This window comes from Haliotis rufescens, unplaced genomic scaffold (genome assembly GCF_023055435.1).
Source record: "Haliotis rufescens isolate VD_foot unplaced genomic scaffold, xgHalRufe1.0.p SCAF_5, whole genome shotgun sequence".
In the NCBI taxonomy this organism is placed as follows: domain Eukaryota; kingdom Metazoa; phylum Mollusca; class Gastropoda; order Lepetellida; family Haliotidae; genus Haliotis; species Haliotis rufescens.
In genome coordinates, this window is record NW_025964223.1 from 35,903,923 (window position 1) to 35,921,562 (window position 17,640).

The 17,640-nt window shown below is 40.7% G+C and overlaps 1 protein-coding gene across 1 annotated transcript in view; it reads left to right on the forward strand.

The window, feature by feature from the left end:
* The first annotated feature begins 208 nt into the window (after nt 1-208).
* The window catches only part of LOC124127633 (retinol dehydrogenase 14-like), a 56,896-nt gene continuing 39,464 nt past the window's right edge, over nt 209-17,640 (forward strand). Inside the window, exons 1-7 of the mRNA XM_048383883.1 lie at nt 209-385; nt 1,290-1,375; nt 2,205-2,418; nt 3,184-3,218; nt 3,351-3,551; nt 3,667-3,817; nt 10,607-10,733. Of these exons, the coding sequence (XP_048239840.1) occupies nt 310-385; nt 1,290-1,375; nt 2,205-2,418; nt 3,184-3,218; nt 3,351-3,551; nt 3,667-3,817; nt 10,607-10,733 (890 nt within the window). The 5' untranslated portion in view covers nt 209-309. The remainder of the gene's footprint in view (nt 386-1,289; nt 1,376-2,204; nt 2,419-3,183; nt 3,219-3,350; nt 3,552-3,666; nt 3,818-10,606; nt 10,734-17,640) is intronic.

Here is a 17,640-nt window from a genome sequence, read left to right on the forward strand (position 1 = left end):
TGCTCTGAAATTTGTGCAGAATTTAACAAACTGACAAACTCTGATCATCTTTACACAACAGGGAGGCGGACCACTGAAATAACCATCTTTTGTGGCGTGTGTGGTGTTGGTTCAGCTCTGTAATGCTGTAGCCAGCTGTTTGTATTACGCGCGCAGTGTATGAAAGTGATCAATAATGACCCTGAGCACATGTTTGGTGAGTGATCAGCTGGTCCAAGTTACTTGTACTAATCTCCCAGTAACCCCACGTTCACACTGTGCACACTCCTGACTGCCGCTGTCGGGTGGTATTTCAGTGGCGTTCCAGCAATGGGTGGCGGTCCCAGTGTCCCCGTGGTTCCCCTGTCTCGCGACCGTGTTGTACTGGTGACCGGTGGAAACACAGGTAGGAGGGTCGGTTACCTACACCTGCACGTGCAAGAGCTACACATTTATATTTATCACACGTTATACACATGCATATATGCAGCATCTATATATATACATATATATATATACATTAGCTCTCTCTCTGTATGTATATTATTGTCTTTCAGCGTGACAAAAAGTAACTGCTCACGTGGATTTCACGTGCACGGTGTAACTATCTGCGTGCATGAAGTTGTTTCTTGTCTAGATTAATGTTATTTATAGAAAAAGTTTAGTTAACAATATTAAAACTGTTATTGACTTTTTAGGACATGCGATTGATTAATTCCAATGTTTACACAATTTTGCGTTAAAGCAAGGCCCGCGTGTCTGTTATGTCACGAAGTAAGGTGATGACATGAGTTGCCCCCCTTTGATAGCAAACACCACGATCGACAACTGCAGGTATGATTGACGAGAGTTAATTTGAAATGGGCATTCTAAACTTAACATATAAATGTCAGCGCCAACAGAAGAGTCCGTCTGTCTGTCTGTCTGTCTCTCTCGTAGTTGTTAATTGTATAGGACATACTGCATATGCATGCATACTGAATACATATATTTTGCGGCGGAACATGTATATATATATAACAACATGAATGATGTCTTTATCACAAAGTTTTTAAACCTACAGAAAATTCCATACATTGTGGCGTGTGTCTACTGTTTCATAGCTAACCGATATTAAACCCCGTTCGATCACAACAAATGTTTTATTCTTTGAGATTTCGTCATCCTTTTTGGTGGGGTATATGACTTTCCGTATGGTGAACGCATTACTACACTGGTATACACTGGTACCTATATGTCGAGGAATAATTGATGTCTAAGATAGATTTCCATCCTCTATACATCCTTTGTTTGTTAAACTATCAATACAGGTATCGGGTACGAGGCAACTAAACACATCGCCATGATGGGGGCCTCCGTCATCATAGCCTGCAGATCACAGACCAGGGCGTCACAGGTGAGCTACACGACTTAAGTCCAGTCATCAGGTGAGCTACACGACTTGAGTCCAGTCGCCAGATGAGCTACAACATTTGAGTCCAGTCACCGGGAGAGCTACATGACTTGAGTCCAGTCACCGGGAGAGCTACACGACTTGGGTCTATAGTCACCAGGTGAGCTACATGATTTGAGTCCAGTCACCGGGAGAGCTACACGACTTGAGTCCAGTCACCAGGTGAGCTACATGATTTGAGTCCAGTCACCAGGTGAGCTACATGATTTGAGTCCAGTCACCAGATGAGCTACATGGCTCGCGCCAAATCACAATTTCAGCCGTCCACTGGGGAAAAGTTCTTCATTTCAAATGAAAACTTGGAAAACGTTGAAAGGAATGCATGTCGTCGTTTTTCTTAGTGATTAGTCGCCTCAAAACAGCAAATAGTCTTTTGGTGTGTATATTAGGCAAATAACAAATGCATTTCTACCTTTTTGGCCATATTTTAGTCATTTCACTGGTAAGTCTGAAATTAGGCTGAATGAATAATACAATGCACTACACTTATCTCGCCACAAACATTCTAGGCTGAAGTCCACACTGTATTTGAACAGATAAATCTCTCCCGCATGTCTACATGCATAAGAGAGCGGTTTTGTCAGCACTTACAATTACATCCTGACAAAATGTGAAGAACTTCCTGTATTATAGTCTATGTGGTGACCAATAGCCGCTGAATAATTCGGAATTCACTTTGGCAGAGTCTGCGTAGCAGGGTCCCTCTTGCGAGACATTGTTTATGTTCGAAACACATCAAATAAGGCCATTACGATCATGTTTCTATTTCTAGGCCATCCGACGAATGAATGAAGAGTTCAGTGCTTCCAAAGAAGCTGGTACGCTCCCTGAAGGCATCAACCAGACCGGAAGGTTGGCAGTAGATTGTATGAAACTTGATCTGGCGTCCCTCAAATCCACCATGGCATTCATCGAGGCCTTCAAGGCATCAGGTCGCAAGCTGCACGTGCTGCTATGTAACGCTGGTTTGGCAATGTTGCCCAGAAGTAAGGAGAGATCACGCACTGTTCCTATTCCTATTATTGATGACAGTAGACAGACTTGGTAGTATGACACGTGCTGCAGTAACGGTACCATCCGGGGACTCCAATGAGTATTGTCTGCAATATGATTTTGCGTTTATGGACGTATAAACATACCAGCCTGTGTGTGCACACTGTGTAAATGCGAACACACCAAATTTCACATTTATGACTCCATTTACGATTAACAGGGGGACACATTAAAGTCCATTCTAATAAATAATTACGTCAACAATAACAACTTAACTGACTGCTTATATAATCATTAACACAGACAACTGTAAAGATTAAATATTATATCAGTGACGTCTCTAGCGCAATAAATCAACACAAACCCCGTGCATTTTCTTATCATCCAATTAGGAAATAGTAGTCCGTAAGTGGGCGTCACCGAATGTGTCCTCGGTTTATGGAAAAAAAGCAAAACACGTTTAATTGGTTAGCCAGTGAATACCACAGAATCACATGCAATTAAAGGCGAGAAAGTCATGATTCTAGTGTTTTAATTGGAGGACTGAGAAGCCGTTTGTAGTTTGCTGGGAATCACTTACCATGGAAACTAAATGTATATAAGCTCTTGGTATCGTCTACCGATATCACAACCTTGTTACCAGTATGTGCATGAATGACCAGGTGAAGTAAAGTGGTGTCAATCAGCGCACTCTTTTGTTGTTCCTTGCATATTATAAAAAGGTGTTTGTGTGAGAAATAATGGCGATGTCTTTTCAGGTTTCACAGAAGATGGCTATGAGACAATGTTCCAGGTATGTAGATTCAGTTAGCTAGAACGTCACACATCCGCACATGTTAGGCTCCTAGTCCTCATTCTAAAGTTCCATTTCTCAGACTGTGTAACAGTGGGGAGTTTACCAATAAGCGTTTGCTGTGTTATGAAGGTGAACTATCTGGGTCATTTCCTGGTCATTGCCCACCTGCTGCCCATCATGAAGACCTCGGGTAGCGACTGCCGCATCGTCTTCTCGTCCAGCGGAGCCCATATGTACAGCGAATGGAAGTTCAGTGAGTCGAAGATCAAGGCAGAGGATCCATCCGCGTATGGAAGGATGCTCAACTATGGTACCTCCAAACTGTTTCAGGTACTAATTAGTGAATAAGTTGCTGAGGTTTTTAGAACTGAATAAAAATAATATCATATCAGTTGAGTTTCAGTTGATTTCATTCCTAATATGAAATTGTTGTGCCACTGCTCAGATCCACCATATGTACTGTCTGTCACGGAGACTGAAGGGCACGGATATTTCGGTCACCTGCCTTCATCCGGGTATTGTGCGGACTGAAATTACACGGAGCTTCATTGACAGTACAGCACTTGCTGCCATGTTTGGAACCTTCAGAATGCTTGGTGAGTAATAGCCAGAATCACTCTTTGGCTTAATGTGTAGATGTGTTACACTTTATACTAGTAATTAAGAATACATATGAATGTCATGATGAATTGAGTTAGCATTAGTAGATTAGAATTGTATAAGTGTAGGGAAACAATTCTTGAAACCTGAAGCTACCCGGAAACGACATTCGTGACCGGCTATGGTGAAACCATGTGGCACTGTACATATTCAGATGGTCTCAGCTCTACGGTCGCTGCTGTTCCAGGTAGTTTCCACACATAGACGCTGCTCTGACAGAACGTTCTTCTTTCAACATTTCAAGACATTTCAATGTGGCATATACAGCATGAAGATGTTTGTTATGTGTGTTACTTTCTGTCAATAAATTTCAGATTTCTAACTTCAATTTCTAACATATTTCTATATGACTAGGGGTCTGTGGTTTGTGGGTGGTTGGTGTTTCAATATCCTGTGTTATCCAAACACTAATTACAGAGAAAACAAGAAGCAGGTCTGACTTGACACATTTACTCTAGGAGGCCATGATCTTAAAAAGTTTGGATGTACAGGGATCAGTTATTGTACTGGATTATTGTGATGTGATAGGGAGCAGTCATAAATCGATATTGCAACATCCCTTCTTCTTTAAGAGTCCATGAGTCCATAGGAAACTTTGGCACAGTCTATGAGTCCATAGGAAACTTTGGCACACACTCCTTGATAATATCAAAATTATACTGGCATCGAAGTCAGTTTACATTATTTTGAATTAACATTTAGGGTAGCTTTCATATTAATAAAGCTATTAAATTATGAAGGCCTTATAACTGTCAGTGAATCAAATTAGTGTCCATGACTGGTCCGTAAACATTCACTCACATTAACAGAATAAAATGACTGTTAAATGAGGCTTCAACATATAATTGTTGAACTTGAGTACCAACTATACCCTACACAGTAAAGTCTCTGAGATGTTTGGGCAACTTCACTGAACGGCCACTTCTGGTGGTAGTAGGTGGTGTAGTCTGTGCTTGCTTCATGATAGTCGTCGGTCTGTCGGTCTTCATCGGTATGACAGGTGGAGTCACAGGAGAAGTCTTCTCATTACTCCTGTTACTGGTAGGACTGTTAGATGGCATAAGCTTTTCTCTTGACATTAATGGCTTTCTGAATCTCTGTTCGCTTTCAACTTTGACAGGTGTTTGATTCAAAGTATGTTGTTCAGCTGTTTTCCTCAAATGTACACGGTTACGTCGGAGTATTCCTGTAGGTGTGTCTACCTCATAGCTTCTCTCGTCAAGTCTCTTTAGCACTTTTCCCTTTTTCCATACTTTGTCATTCATAGTGAATGGCTTCATCCTAACAGTATCACCTTCTTCTAGTGGCGTTAAATCTTTTGCCGATTTGTCATAGGCTGACTTCTGTTTCTGCTGTTTCAGACGAAGTCTTTCCCTTTCACCGTTCACTGTTCTCGGCTTCAGCAGAGTTTCACTTGTTGGAAGGAGAGTCTTCGTCTGTTCATAAGTCGTTGCACAGGACTAGAGCCGAGTCCCTGAGTTGGTGTATTTCTGTAGTCCAATATTGCCATATACTGGTCGTTTCCACTGTCTTTTGCTTTCCGTAGTAGTTTCTTTGCGGTCTTAACCGCAGACTCTGCCTTTCCATTGGCTTGACTGTTGTGAGGACTTGAGGTTAAGTGCTCTATGTCCCAATCAATGACAAATTTGTGAAACTCCTCCGAGTAGAACTGAGGTCCGTTATCACTGACCAGCTGGTCCGGAATCCCATATCTGGCAAAGTGTGCCTTTAGCTTCTTTATAACTGAAGTAGACTTGGTGTCTGATAGGTAGTCCACTTCCCAGAAGTTACTGTAGTAATCCACGGTTATCAGATAGTCCTTATCATTAAGAGTGAACAAATCTGATGCCACTTTTTGCCATGGTCGTTCTGGTACTTGTGTGGTCTGTAGTGTCTCCTTCTGCTGGTCTGCCTGGTATTTGCAGCACAACTCGCAAGTACTGATGTACTGTTTAATGTCATCAGACATGTGAGGCCAATACAAACTCGCTCTTGCACGCTGTTAACAACCTTCGATCCCTTGGTGAGAAGTATGGATCCTGGTTTTCATTGTAGTTCTCAGGTTGTGAGGTATGACCAGCCTTTCTCCTCTGAATATGAGACCATTTTGTACTGTGATCTCGTCTCTACAGTTGAAGTATGGGTACAACTCCATCAGCAAAGTGTCTCTGTCCTCTGTCCACCCACTTAACACGACTTGTTTGAGTTTCTGCAGATTTTCGTCCTTTTCAGTCTCTTCTCTGATCTGCTTGATCCTGTCATCTGTTATCGGAAAAAACTTTGCCATGTTCACCTGACTGAAAGGCTCTTCAATCTTTGGCTCTGTGCTTGGCAAATATGCTCTTGACAATGTGTCTGCCAAAACAACATCTGCACCTTCTTGTACTTGATAGTGGCGTCATACTGTTGCATAGCCAGAATCATAGACTGTAGTCGTCTAGGAGCACAGTTTACGGGTTTGCTGGTTCTAGTGGTTTATGATCATTTTCCACTGTAACTTTCCGACCAAATGTGTATGTGTGGAACTTTTGAAGTCCAAAAACAACAGACAGCATTTCCTTTTCAATCTGTGCATATCTGGACTCAGCCGGTGTTAGGGCATGGCTAGCGTATGCAATTGGCTTGTCTTGTTGTAACAGAACAGCACCGAGTCCAGTGGAACTTGCATCACACTGCAGTGTCAGTTCTTCAGCTTCATTGTAGTATACCAATACTGAAGCTTCCGTAACCATTTTTTTTCACTTCAGTGAAGGCTTTCTCGTGTGCCTCCATCCATGTCCAGTCCACGTCAGTATGTGTTAATTGTCGAAGTGGTTGCATTACCCCTGACAGACAAGGTAAATATCTCGCAAGGTAGTTGACAAACTCTGAGAAGCATTGAATGTCCTCAACATTCTGTGGTGCTGGCATTTCCAACACAACCTTTATTTTCTGTGGGTCACACTTAAGTCCCTGATCAGTGATGATGAGACCAAGAAAGGTAACCTCTTTTCTGCACAACTTAAGTTTCTCCTTCTTCAACTTGATACCAAGTTTCTGACAACGCTGCATAAGGCATTCCAGATTCTTGTCATGGTCAACCTGCGCTGTCATCTTGTTATACCCTGAACCATAGGTCAGGATGTCATCCACAATATATTTGACACCTGGTAGTCCTTCCAAAGCTTGGTTTAAGCATTTCTAGAAGATTTCAGGCGATACACTGACACGAATGGTAGTCTAGTCCATCTGTACCAACCAAGCGTAGTTCCAAAAGTACACAGCAAACTGGATTCGAGATCAAGTTCAAGATGCCAAAATCCAGCAGACAAGTCACATGTACTGAAGACCTTCACATTTGTCAGATCGGGCAAGACTTCCTCGAACGTAGGCAGCTGATAATGCTCACGACGAAGTGCCTCATTTAAGCGCTTGGGGTCAATACAAATTCTAATTCCCCCTGATTTCTTGGGTGCTGTCACTAACGAGCTAACCCAATCTGTTGGTTCATCCACAGGTACCAAGACACCTAGTTTCATAAGACATTAAGTTCTTGTCTCAATTCCTCTCTCTGTGAGATAGGCACTCTGTTCTGATGTGAGACGCATTGGGTTATTTCCGGATTCACCTGCAGGTAAACTTTACCAGGCAAGGTCCCAAGTTCCCCTTCAAAATTTTCAGAGTAAGTCTTAATGATAGCCTCAGAATTCCTCTCTTTGACTAATGTTGTTCCTGGCTGTGAAACTGAACAAACAGAAACAAAGTTGTCCACATTCACTGTTAGCAGTCCCATCTGCTGCACTGCTTTGGAACCCAACAAAGGTACAAGATGATTTGTGTCATCGGACACAATCACAAATTCTACACTGTAAGCCTTCTTGTTTTAGGGGTTTTGAATCAGCAGTCTTGTTACACCATCAGGGTGTACCAGTGAACCATTCCACATACGAAGCATTTTCGAAGTGTGTGTGACATCAGTATCAGCATTAAGTAATCTCCGTGGTAAAATGTTTACTGACGCTCCACAATCCAACTGGAATTTTACACTGGTATCATGCTCCACAATCATCTGAGCGAAAATATCTGAGCCTGCTTTCTTTCCAACCTGGTTGCAAACTTCAACATCTGGATCCAATGACACACTGCTGATCACCTCAAGACAATCATCTTCCTCTGCTCCACTGTCTTCATCATCTGAGACAGAGTGAATCTTGCTAGCTTGTTGTTACCATGTCGACAGCATTGCTGATAATGATTCTTTCCCTTACACAGGGTACATGTCTTTCCCCAGGCTGGACATTTGCGTCTGTCAATAATGTGTTTGTATCCACAAAACTTGCATAGTTGTAAAGCTCCTGCCTTCTGTGACATGCTTGGCCCTTGAACAGGTTGAGACTTACCAGTCCTCTCTCTGTATTTATAAGACTTGTTTCCTGCTGAATGTCTGCTGACACGGTGTACATCTTCAGAATTCATGGCTTTAACTCTTACATTGGTTGCTTCAACACTTCTGCATATTGCAATGCAAGATTTCAGTGACAGTTTAGTTTCCTGTAAAAGCCTTTTGTTGGTGTTAGGGTCTCTGATCCCTGTCACTATTCTGTCCCTTAATAGTGATTCACGTAGACATTCACAAAAGTTACAGCTCTTTGAGAGTGTGCGAATGGCTGTGAGGTATTCCTGAAAAATTTCTCCATCTGCCTGTACACGATTGTTCAAAATGTATTGTTCATACATCTCATTAGTTTCTCCAATTGTGTATGAATCAAACTTGGCCATAATAGTAGTCACATCCCTGTGGTCTTCCGGCAAGAATTCCATTGCATTGTAGACTTTTAGTGCATCAGTTCCTATAGAATGCAATAAAGCAGCAGCTTGATAATTCATTGGGTAATCATCTAGTTGTGAAACAATCACAAAGTTCTGCCGCGCCTGTTTCCACATTCTCCAATTATCTGCCAAATCACCGGACATTTTCAGCGGCAGTTGAGGTGTCAAATTCAGCAACGGCATTCTCCGTCCATGCGGTATCTGCACGCCCACGTGGTCGTCATGTCCGCCCGGTTCACGTTCTTCCTGACCATCCATAATGTTCATCAGTTAGGAAATGGAATGTGAAATTCGTGTGAAATGTTCATTCATTCACCAAAATGCATAATTAATCCAGAATCATCAAAATCCTGTAGTCGCAAACCACGTGTGATTCTGCCGAGGTCCAAGAAATACTTACTCGCTTGGTGAACTGTCCCCTCCGTGTAGGCACCCAGCACTACTGACTGTCAATTCTAGCAGGAAACATCAACATCAAGTTAATTCCGCACCGCTGCCACCATGTTTCAATATCCCGTGTTATCCAAACACTAATTACAGAGACAACAAGAAACAGGTCTGACTTGACACATTTACTCTAGGAGGCCATGATCTTAAAAAGTTTGGATGTACAGGGATCAGTTATTGTACTGGATTATTGTGATGTGATAGGGAGCAGCCATTACTCGATATTGCAACAGTTGGTTCCACCAACACATATACGCGATAGGTGTCACTGATAGGAGTATGCGATTCAGGCCCGCTCCACAAAGTGATCGTACGGTTATGACTGTCGCAAGTCAATGTATGGTAGTATGATCGTCTCAGCGCTAAGTCTCTGGTCGAGGATTTGTTCCATGAGACAGAATCATTATGTCCTGGTGTTCTACTACCACAAATTTTCAATTTGCAGATCGCACATTGTGTAAGGGGTATTGGCCATACTGGGCTATAGTGGGTTAGTTCACATTGCTTGTTCCTCATAATGGTATTGATGTTCTGCAATCAAAAACTGATTGAATAGGAGAATGGACTTTATTCCACCTATACCTTGCCACGAAGGTGTTTGAGGTGTATGACTAGTCTTACAGGAATATTAGAACACAGTATGACAACGGTGTCGTAACTGGGACATATTTAGTTATAGTGCATCCTGACAACTGCACCGTGACCATGTTAGACCTAGGCCTACATTGTCAGATTACATTATGACAACAGCACTGTGGCTGTTAGACCTAGGCCTACATTGTCAGATTACATTATGACAACAGCACTGTGGCTGTTAGACCTAGGCCTTCATTGTCAGATTACATTATGACAACAGCACTGTGGCTGTTAGACCTAGGCCTTCATTGTCAGATTACATCCTGACAACTGCACCGTGACCGTGTTAGACCTAGGCCTACATTGTCAGATTACATTATGACAACAGCACTGTGGCTGTTAGACCTAGGCCTACATTGTCAGATTACATTATGACAACAGCACTGTGGCTGTTAGACCTAGGCCTTCATTGTCAGATTACATTATGACAACAGCACTGTGGCTGTTAGACCTAGGCCTACATTGTCAGATTACATTATGACATCTCGCACCGTGACCGTGTTTTGACCTAGGCCTACATTGTCAGATTACACCCATTCCTTCTGATTTTTCATATGGTTGAATAAAGATATAACTTATTTTAACTTCAGTGTATGAATGACTAGATTGTTTAATATGTGTATCTTAATACGTTTTGCCAGGGCTAGGCTAAATATGTTCCCAATCGGACATTTTGAGACATCTCCTGAGACCTACAGTGGGTACCCGGATAGGGTCGGGTAGTAGGGGGTGGGTACCCGGGTAGTTAATTTGGACTCGTCCCAGCCCTACATTGGAAGATGAAACATTATTTTGGTTGAAATGCAAAGAATATCTCTCATGTATGGATTCAGGATTTACAAAGACCCCATTACAAGGGGCAACAACTCTGATAGATGCAGCAGTGAACCCGGTATGGAGGGGCGTGTCGGATGTATATCTTGTGGACTGTAAGCCAAGTTCTACCCACTCCTGTGCCAGGTGAGTTTATATAGCAATGTTTGAGTCTGTGCATCTCTATCCACATATATGACATTCTATACCTATCTATCCATGTGTAAGTATCTCTATCCACGTTTTAGTTTGTGTATCTCTATCTAAGTGTTAGTTTGTTTTATTATATCCTTGTGTTAGTCTGAGTATCTCAATCCATGTGTTAGTCTGAGTAGTTCTATCCACGTCTTCATCTGAATATCTATATCCACGTGTTATTCTGGTTAGTTCTATCCATGTGCTAGTCTGAGTATCTCTATCCAAGTGTTAGTCTGAGTACATCTAGCCACGTGCTAGTATGAGTATCTCTATCCATGTGTTAGTCTGAGTATCTCTATCCACGTGCTAGTATGAGTATCTCTATCCATGTGTTAGTCTGAGTATCTCTATCAAAGTGTTAGTCTGAGTATCTCTATCCATGTGTTAGTCTGAGTATCTCTATCCATGTGTTAGTCCGAGTATCTCTATCCATCTGTTAGTCTGAGTATCTTTATCCAAGTGTTAGTCTGAGTATCTCTATCCACGTTTTTAGTCTGAGTATCTCTATCCACGTGTTAGTCTGACTATCTCTATCAACGTGTTTGAGTATCTCTATCCATCTGTTAGTCTGAGTATCTCTATCCTTGTGTTAGTCTGAGTATCTTTATGCAAGTGTTAGTCTGAGTTTCTTTATCCATGTGTTAGTCAGAGTATCTCTATCAAAGTGTTGGTCTGAGTATCTCTATCCATGTGTTAGTCTGAGTATCTCTATCCACATGTTAGTCTGAGTATCTCTATCCACCTGTTTCAGTATCTCTATCCATGTATTAGTCTGAGTATCTCTATCCATGTGTTAGTCTGAGTATCTCTATCCATCTGTTAGTCTGAGTATCTTTATCAAAGTGTTAGTCTGAGTATCTCTATCCACGTGTTATTCTCACTATCTCTATCCACCTGTTTGAGTATCTCTATCCATCTGTTAGTCTGAGTATCTCTATCCTTGTGTTAGTCTGAGTATCTTTATACAAGTGTTAGTCTGAGTAGCTTTATCCATGTGTTAGTTTGAGTATCTCTATCCAAGTGTTAGTCTGAGTATCTTTATCCAAGTGTTAGTCTGAGTATCTCTATCCACGTGCTAGTATGAGTATCTTTAACCAAGTGTTAGTCTGAGTATCTCTATCCACATGTTAGTCTGAGTATCTCTATCCACATGTTAGTCTGAGTATCTCTATCCATGTGTTAGTCTGAGTATCTCTATCCGTGTGTTAGTCTGAGTATCTTTATCCAAGTGTTATTCTCAGTATCTCTATCCATGTGTTAGTCTGAGTATCCCTATCCATGTGTTAGTCTCAGTATCTCTATCCACGTTTTTAGTCTGAGTATCTCTATCCACGTGTTAGTCTGACTATCTCTATCCACGTGTTTGTCAGAGTATCTCTATCCATCTGTTAGTCTGAGTATCTTTATCCAAGTGTTAGTCTCAGTATCTCTATCCACGTGTTATTCTGAGTATCTTTATCCAAATGTTATTCTGAGTATCTCTATCCACGTGTTAGTCTGCGTATCCCTATCCATGTGTTAGTCTGAGTATCTCTATCCACGTTTTTAGTCTGAGTATCTCTATCCATGTGTAAGTCTGACTATCTCTATCCACGTGTTTGTCTGAGTATCTCTATCCACGTGTTAGTCTGAGTATCTTTATCAAGGTGTTAGTCTGAGTATCTCTATCCATGTGTAAGTCTGACTATCTCTATCCATGTGTTAGTCAGAGTATCTCTATCCATGTGTTAGTCTGAGTATATCTATCCATCTGTTAGTCTGAGTATCTCTATCCATGTGTTAGTCTGAGTATTTCTATACATGTGTTACTCTGAGTATCTCTATCCATGTGTTACTCTGAGTATCTCTATCAAAGTGTTAGTCTGAGTATCTCTATCCACGTGTTAGTCTGAGTATCTTTATCAAGGTGTTAGTCTGAGTATCTCTATCCACGTGTTAGTCTGAGTATCTCTATCCACATGTTAGTCTGAGTATCTCTATCCATGTATTAGTCTCAGTGTCTTTATCCAAGTGTTAAGCTGTGTATCTTTATCCATGTGTTAGTCTGAGTATCTTTATCCAATTTTTAGTCTGAGTATCTCTATCCAAGTGTTAGTCTGAGTATCTCTATCCATGTGTTAGTCTGAGTATCTCTATCCATGTGTTACTCTGAGTATCTCTATCCATGTGTTACTCTGAGTATCTCTATCAAAGTGTTAGTCTGAGTATCTCTATCCACGTCTTAGTCTGAGTATCTTTATCAAGGTGTTAGTCTCAGTATCTCTATCCATGTGTTAGTCTGAGTATCTCTATCCCCGTGTTAGTCTGAGTATCTCTATCCACCTGTTAGTCTGAGTATCTCTATCCATGTGTTAGTCTGAGTATCTCTATCCATGTGTAAGTCTCAGTATCTCTGTCCAAGTGTTAGTCTGAGTATCTCTATCCAAGTGTTAGTCTGAGTATCTCTATCCAAGTCTTAGTCTGAGTATCTCTATCCGTGTATTAGTCTGAGTATCTCTATCCATGTGTGAGTCTCAGTATCTCTATCCAAGTGTTAGTCTGAGTATCTCTATCCGTGTATTAGTCTGAGTATCTCTATCCATGTGTTAGTCTGAGTATCTCTATCAAAGTGTTAGTCTGAGTATATCTATCCGTGTGTTAGTCTGAGTATCTCTATCCATGTGTTAGTCTGAGTATCTCTATCCAAGTGTTAGTCTGAGTATCTCTATCCGTGTGTTAGTCTGAGTATCTCTATCCAAGTGTTAGTCTGAGTATCTCTATCCGTGTATTAGTCTGAGTATCTCTATCCATGTGTTAGTCTGAGTATCTCTATCCAAGTGTTAGTCTGAGTATCTCTAGCCACGTGTTAGTCTCAGTATCTCAGTACAAGTGTTAGTCTGAGTATCTCTATCTAAGTTTTAGTCTGAGTATCTCTATCCATGTGTTTGTCGGAGTATCTCTATCCACGTGTAAGTCTCAGTATCTCTATCCATGTGTTTGTCTGAGTATCTTAATCCAAGTGTTAGTCTCAGTATCTCTATCAGTGTGTTAGTCTCAGTATCTCTTTCAACGTGTTAGTCTCAGTATCTCTATCCAAGTGTTAGTCTCAGTATCTCTATCCACGTGTTGGTCTCAGTATCTCTATCCATGTGTTAGTCTGAGTATCTCTATCCACGTGTTTGTCTGAGTTTCTTTATACAAGTGTAAGTCTCAGTATCTCTATCCATCTGTTAGTCTGACTATCTCTATCCAAGTGTTAGTCTGAGTTTCTCTATCCGTGTATTAGTCTGAGAATCTCTATCCATGTGTTAGTCTGAGTATCTCTATCCATGTGTTAGTCTGAGTATCTCTATCCATGTGTAAGTCTGAGTATCTCTATCCATGTATTAGTCTGAGAATCTCTATCCATGTGTTAGTCTTAGTATCTCTATCCATGTGTCAGTCTGAGTTTCTCTATCCACGTGTTAGTCTGAGTATCTCTATCCACGTGTTTGTCTGAGTATCTTTATCCACCTGTTTGAGTTTCTCTATCCATGTATTAGTCTGAGTATCTCTATCCATGTGTTAGTCTGAGTATCTCTATCCATCTGTTAGTCTGAGTATCTTTATCAAAGTGTTAGTCTGAGTATCTCTGTCCACGTGTTAGTCTGAGTATCTTTATCCAAATGTTAATCTGAGTATCTCTATCCACGTTTTTAGTCTGAGTATCTCTATCCTTGTGTTAGTCTGAGTATCTTTATACAAGTGTTACTCTGAGTATCTTTATCCATGTGTTAGTCTGAGTATCTCTATCCAAGTGTTAGTCTGAGTATCTTTATCCAAGTGTTAGCCTGAGTATCTCTATCCACGTGCTAGTATGAGTATCTCTATCCATGAGTTAGTCTAAGTGTCTCTAACCAAGTGTTAGTCTGAGTATCTCTATCCACATGTTAGTCTGAGTATCTCTATCCACATGTTAGTCTGAGTATCTCTATCCATGTGTTAGTCTGAGTATCTCTATCCGTGTGTTAGTCTGAGTATCTTTATCCAAGTGTTAGTCTCAGTATCTCTATCCATGTGTTAGTCTGAGTATCCCTATCCATGTGTTAGTGTCAGTATCTCTATCCACGTGTTAGTCTGACTATCTCTATCCACGTGTTTGTCTGAGTATCTCTATCCATCTGTTAGTCTGAGTATCTTTATCCAAGTGTTAGTCTGAGTATCTCTATCCACGTGTTAGTCTGAGTATCTCTATCCACGTTTTTAGTCTGAGTATCTCTATCCATGTGTTAGTCTGACTATCTCTATCCACGTGTTTGTCTGAGTATCTCTATCCACGTGTTAGTCTGAGTATCTTTATCAAGGTGTTAGTCTGAGTATCACTATCCATGTGTAAGTCTGACTATCTCTATCCATGTGTTAATCAGAGTATCTCTATCCATGTGTTAGTCTGAGTATCTCTATCCATCTGTTAGTCTGAGTATCTCTATCCATGTGTTAGTCTGAGTATTTCTATCCATGTGTTACTCTGAATATCTCTATCAAAGAGTTAGTCTGAGTATTTCTATCCATGTGTTAGTCTGAGTATTTCTATCCATGTGTTACTCTGCGTATCCCTATCCATGTGTTAGTCTGAGTATCTCTATCCACGTTTTTAGTCTGAGTATACCTATCCATGTGTTAGTCTGACTATCTCTATCCACGTGTTAGTCTGAGTATCTTTATCAAGGTGTTAGTCTGAGTATCTCTATCCACGTGTTAGTCTGAGTATCTCTATCGACATGTTAGTCTGAGTATCTCTATCCCTGTATTAGTCTCAGTGTCTTTATCCAAGTGTTAAGCTGTGTATCTCTATCCATGTGTTACTCTGAGTATCTCCATCAAAGTGTTAGTCTGAGTATCTTTATCAAGGTGTTAGTCTGAGTATCTCTATCCATGTGTTAGTCTGAGTATCACTATCCCCGTGTTAGTCTGAGTATCTCTATCCACCTGCTAGTCTGAGTATCTCTATCCAAGTGTTAGTCTGAGTATCTCTATCCATGTGTAAGTCTCAGTATCTCTGTCCAAGTGTTAGTCTGAGTATCTCTATCCAAGTGTTAGTCTGAGTATCTCTATCCAAGTGTTAGTCTGAGTATCTCTATCCGTGTATTAGTCTGAGTATCTCTATCCACATGTTAGTCTCAGTATCTCTATCCAAGTGTTAGTCTGAGTACATCTATCCGTGTGTTAGTCTGAGTATCTCTATCCATGTGTTAGTCTCAGTATCTCCATCCAAGTGTTAGTCTGAGTATCTCTATCCGTGTATTAGTCTGAGTATCTCTATCCATGTGTTAGTCTCAGTACCTCTATCCAAGTGTTAGTCTGAGTATATCTATCCCTGTGTTAGTCTGAGTATCTCTCTCCATGTTTTAGTCTGAGTATCTCTATCCAAGTGTTAGTCTGAGTATCTCTATCCATGTGTTAGTCTGAGTATCTCTAGCCATGTATTAGTCTGAGTATCTCTATCCATGTGTTAGTCTGAGTATCTCTATCCATGTGTTAGTCTGAGTATATCTATCCGTGTGTTACTCTGAGTATCTCTCTCCATGTGTTAGCCTGAGTATCTCTATCCAAGTGTTAGTCTGAGTATCTCTATCCGTGTGTTAGTCTCATTATCTCTATCCATGTGTTAGTCTCAGTATCTCTATCCATGTGTTAGTCTGAATATCTCTATCCGTGTGTTAGTCTCAGTATCTCTATCCAAGTGTTAGTCTGAGTATCTTTATCTAAGTGTTAGTCTGAGTATCTCTATCCATGTGTTACTCTGTGTATCTTTATCAAGGTGTTAGTCTGAGTATCTCTATCAACGTGTTAGTCTGACTATCTCTATCCACGTGTTTGTCTAAGTATCTTTATCCAAGTGTTACTCTGAGTATCTCTATCCGTGTGTTAGTCTGACTATCTCTATCCATGTGTTAGTCTCAGTATCTCTATCCAAGTGTTAGTCTGAGTATCTCTATCTAAGTGTTAGTCTCAGTATCTCTATCCACGTGTAAGTCTCAGTTTCTCTATCCATGTGTTAGTCTGAGTATCTCTTTCCACGTGTTAGTCTCAGTATCTCTATCCAAGTGTTAGTCTCAGTATCTCTATCCACGTGTTGGTCTCAGTATCTCTATCCATGTGTTAGTCTGAGTATCTCTATCCACGTGTTTGTCTGAGTATCTTTATCCACCTGTTTGAGTTTCTCTATCCATGTATTAGTCTGAGTATCTCTATCCATGTGTTAGTCTGAGTATCTCTATCCATCTGTTAGTCTAAGTATCTTTATCAAAGTGTTAGTCTGAGTATCTCTGTCCACGTGTTAGTCTGAGTATCTTTATCCAAATGTTAATCTGAGTATCTCTATCCACGTTTTTAGTCTGAGTATCTCTATCCTTGTGTTAGTCTGAGTATCTTTATACAAGTGTTACTCTGAGTATCTTTATCCATGTGTTAGTCTGAGTATCTCTATCAAAGTGTTAGTCTGAGTATCTTTATCCAAGTGTTAGTCTGAGTATCTCTATCCACGTGCTAGTATGAGTATCTCTATCCATGAGTTAGTCTAAGTGTCTCTAACCAAGTGTTAGTCTGAGTATCTCTATCCACATGTTAGTCTGAGTATCTCTATCCACATGTTAGTCTGAGTATCTCTATCCATGTGTTAGTCTGAGTATCTCTATCCGTGTGTTAGTCTGAGTATCTTTATCCAAGTGTTAGTCTCAGTATCTCTATCCATGTGTTAGTCTGAGTATCCCTATCCATGTGTTAGTCTGAGTATCTCTATCCACGTTTTTAGTCTGAGTATCTCTATCCACGTGTTAGTCTGACTATCTTTATCCAAGTGTTAGTCTGAGTATCTCTATCCACGTGTTAGTCTGAG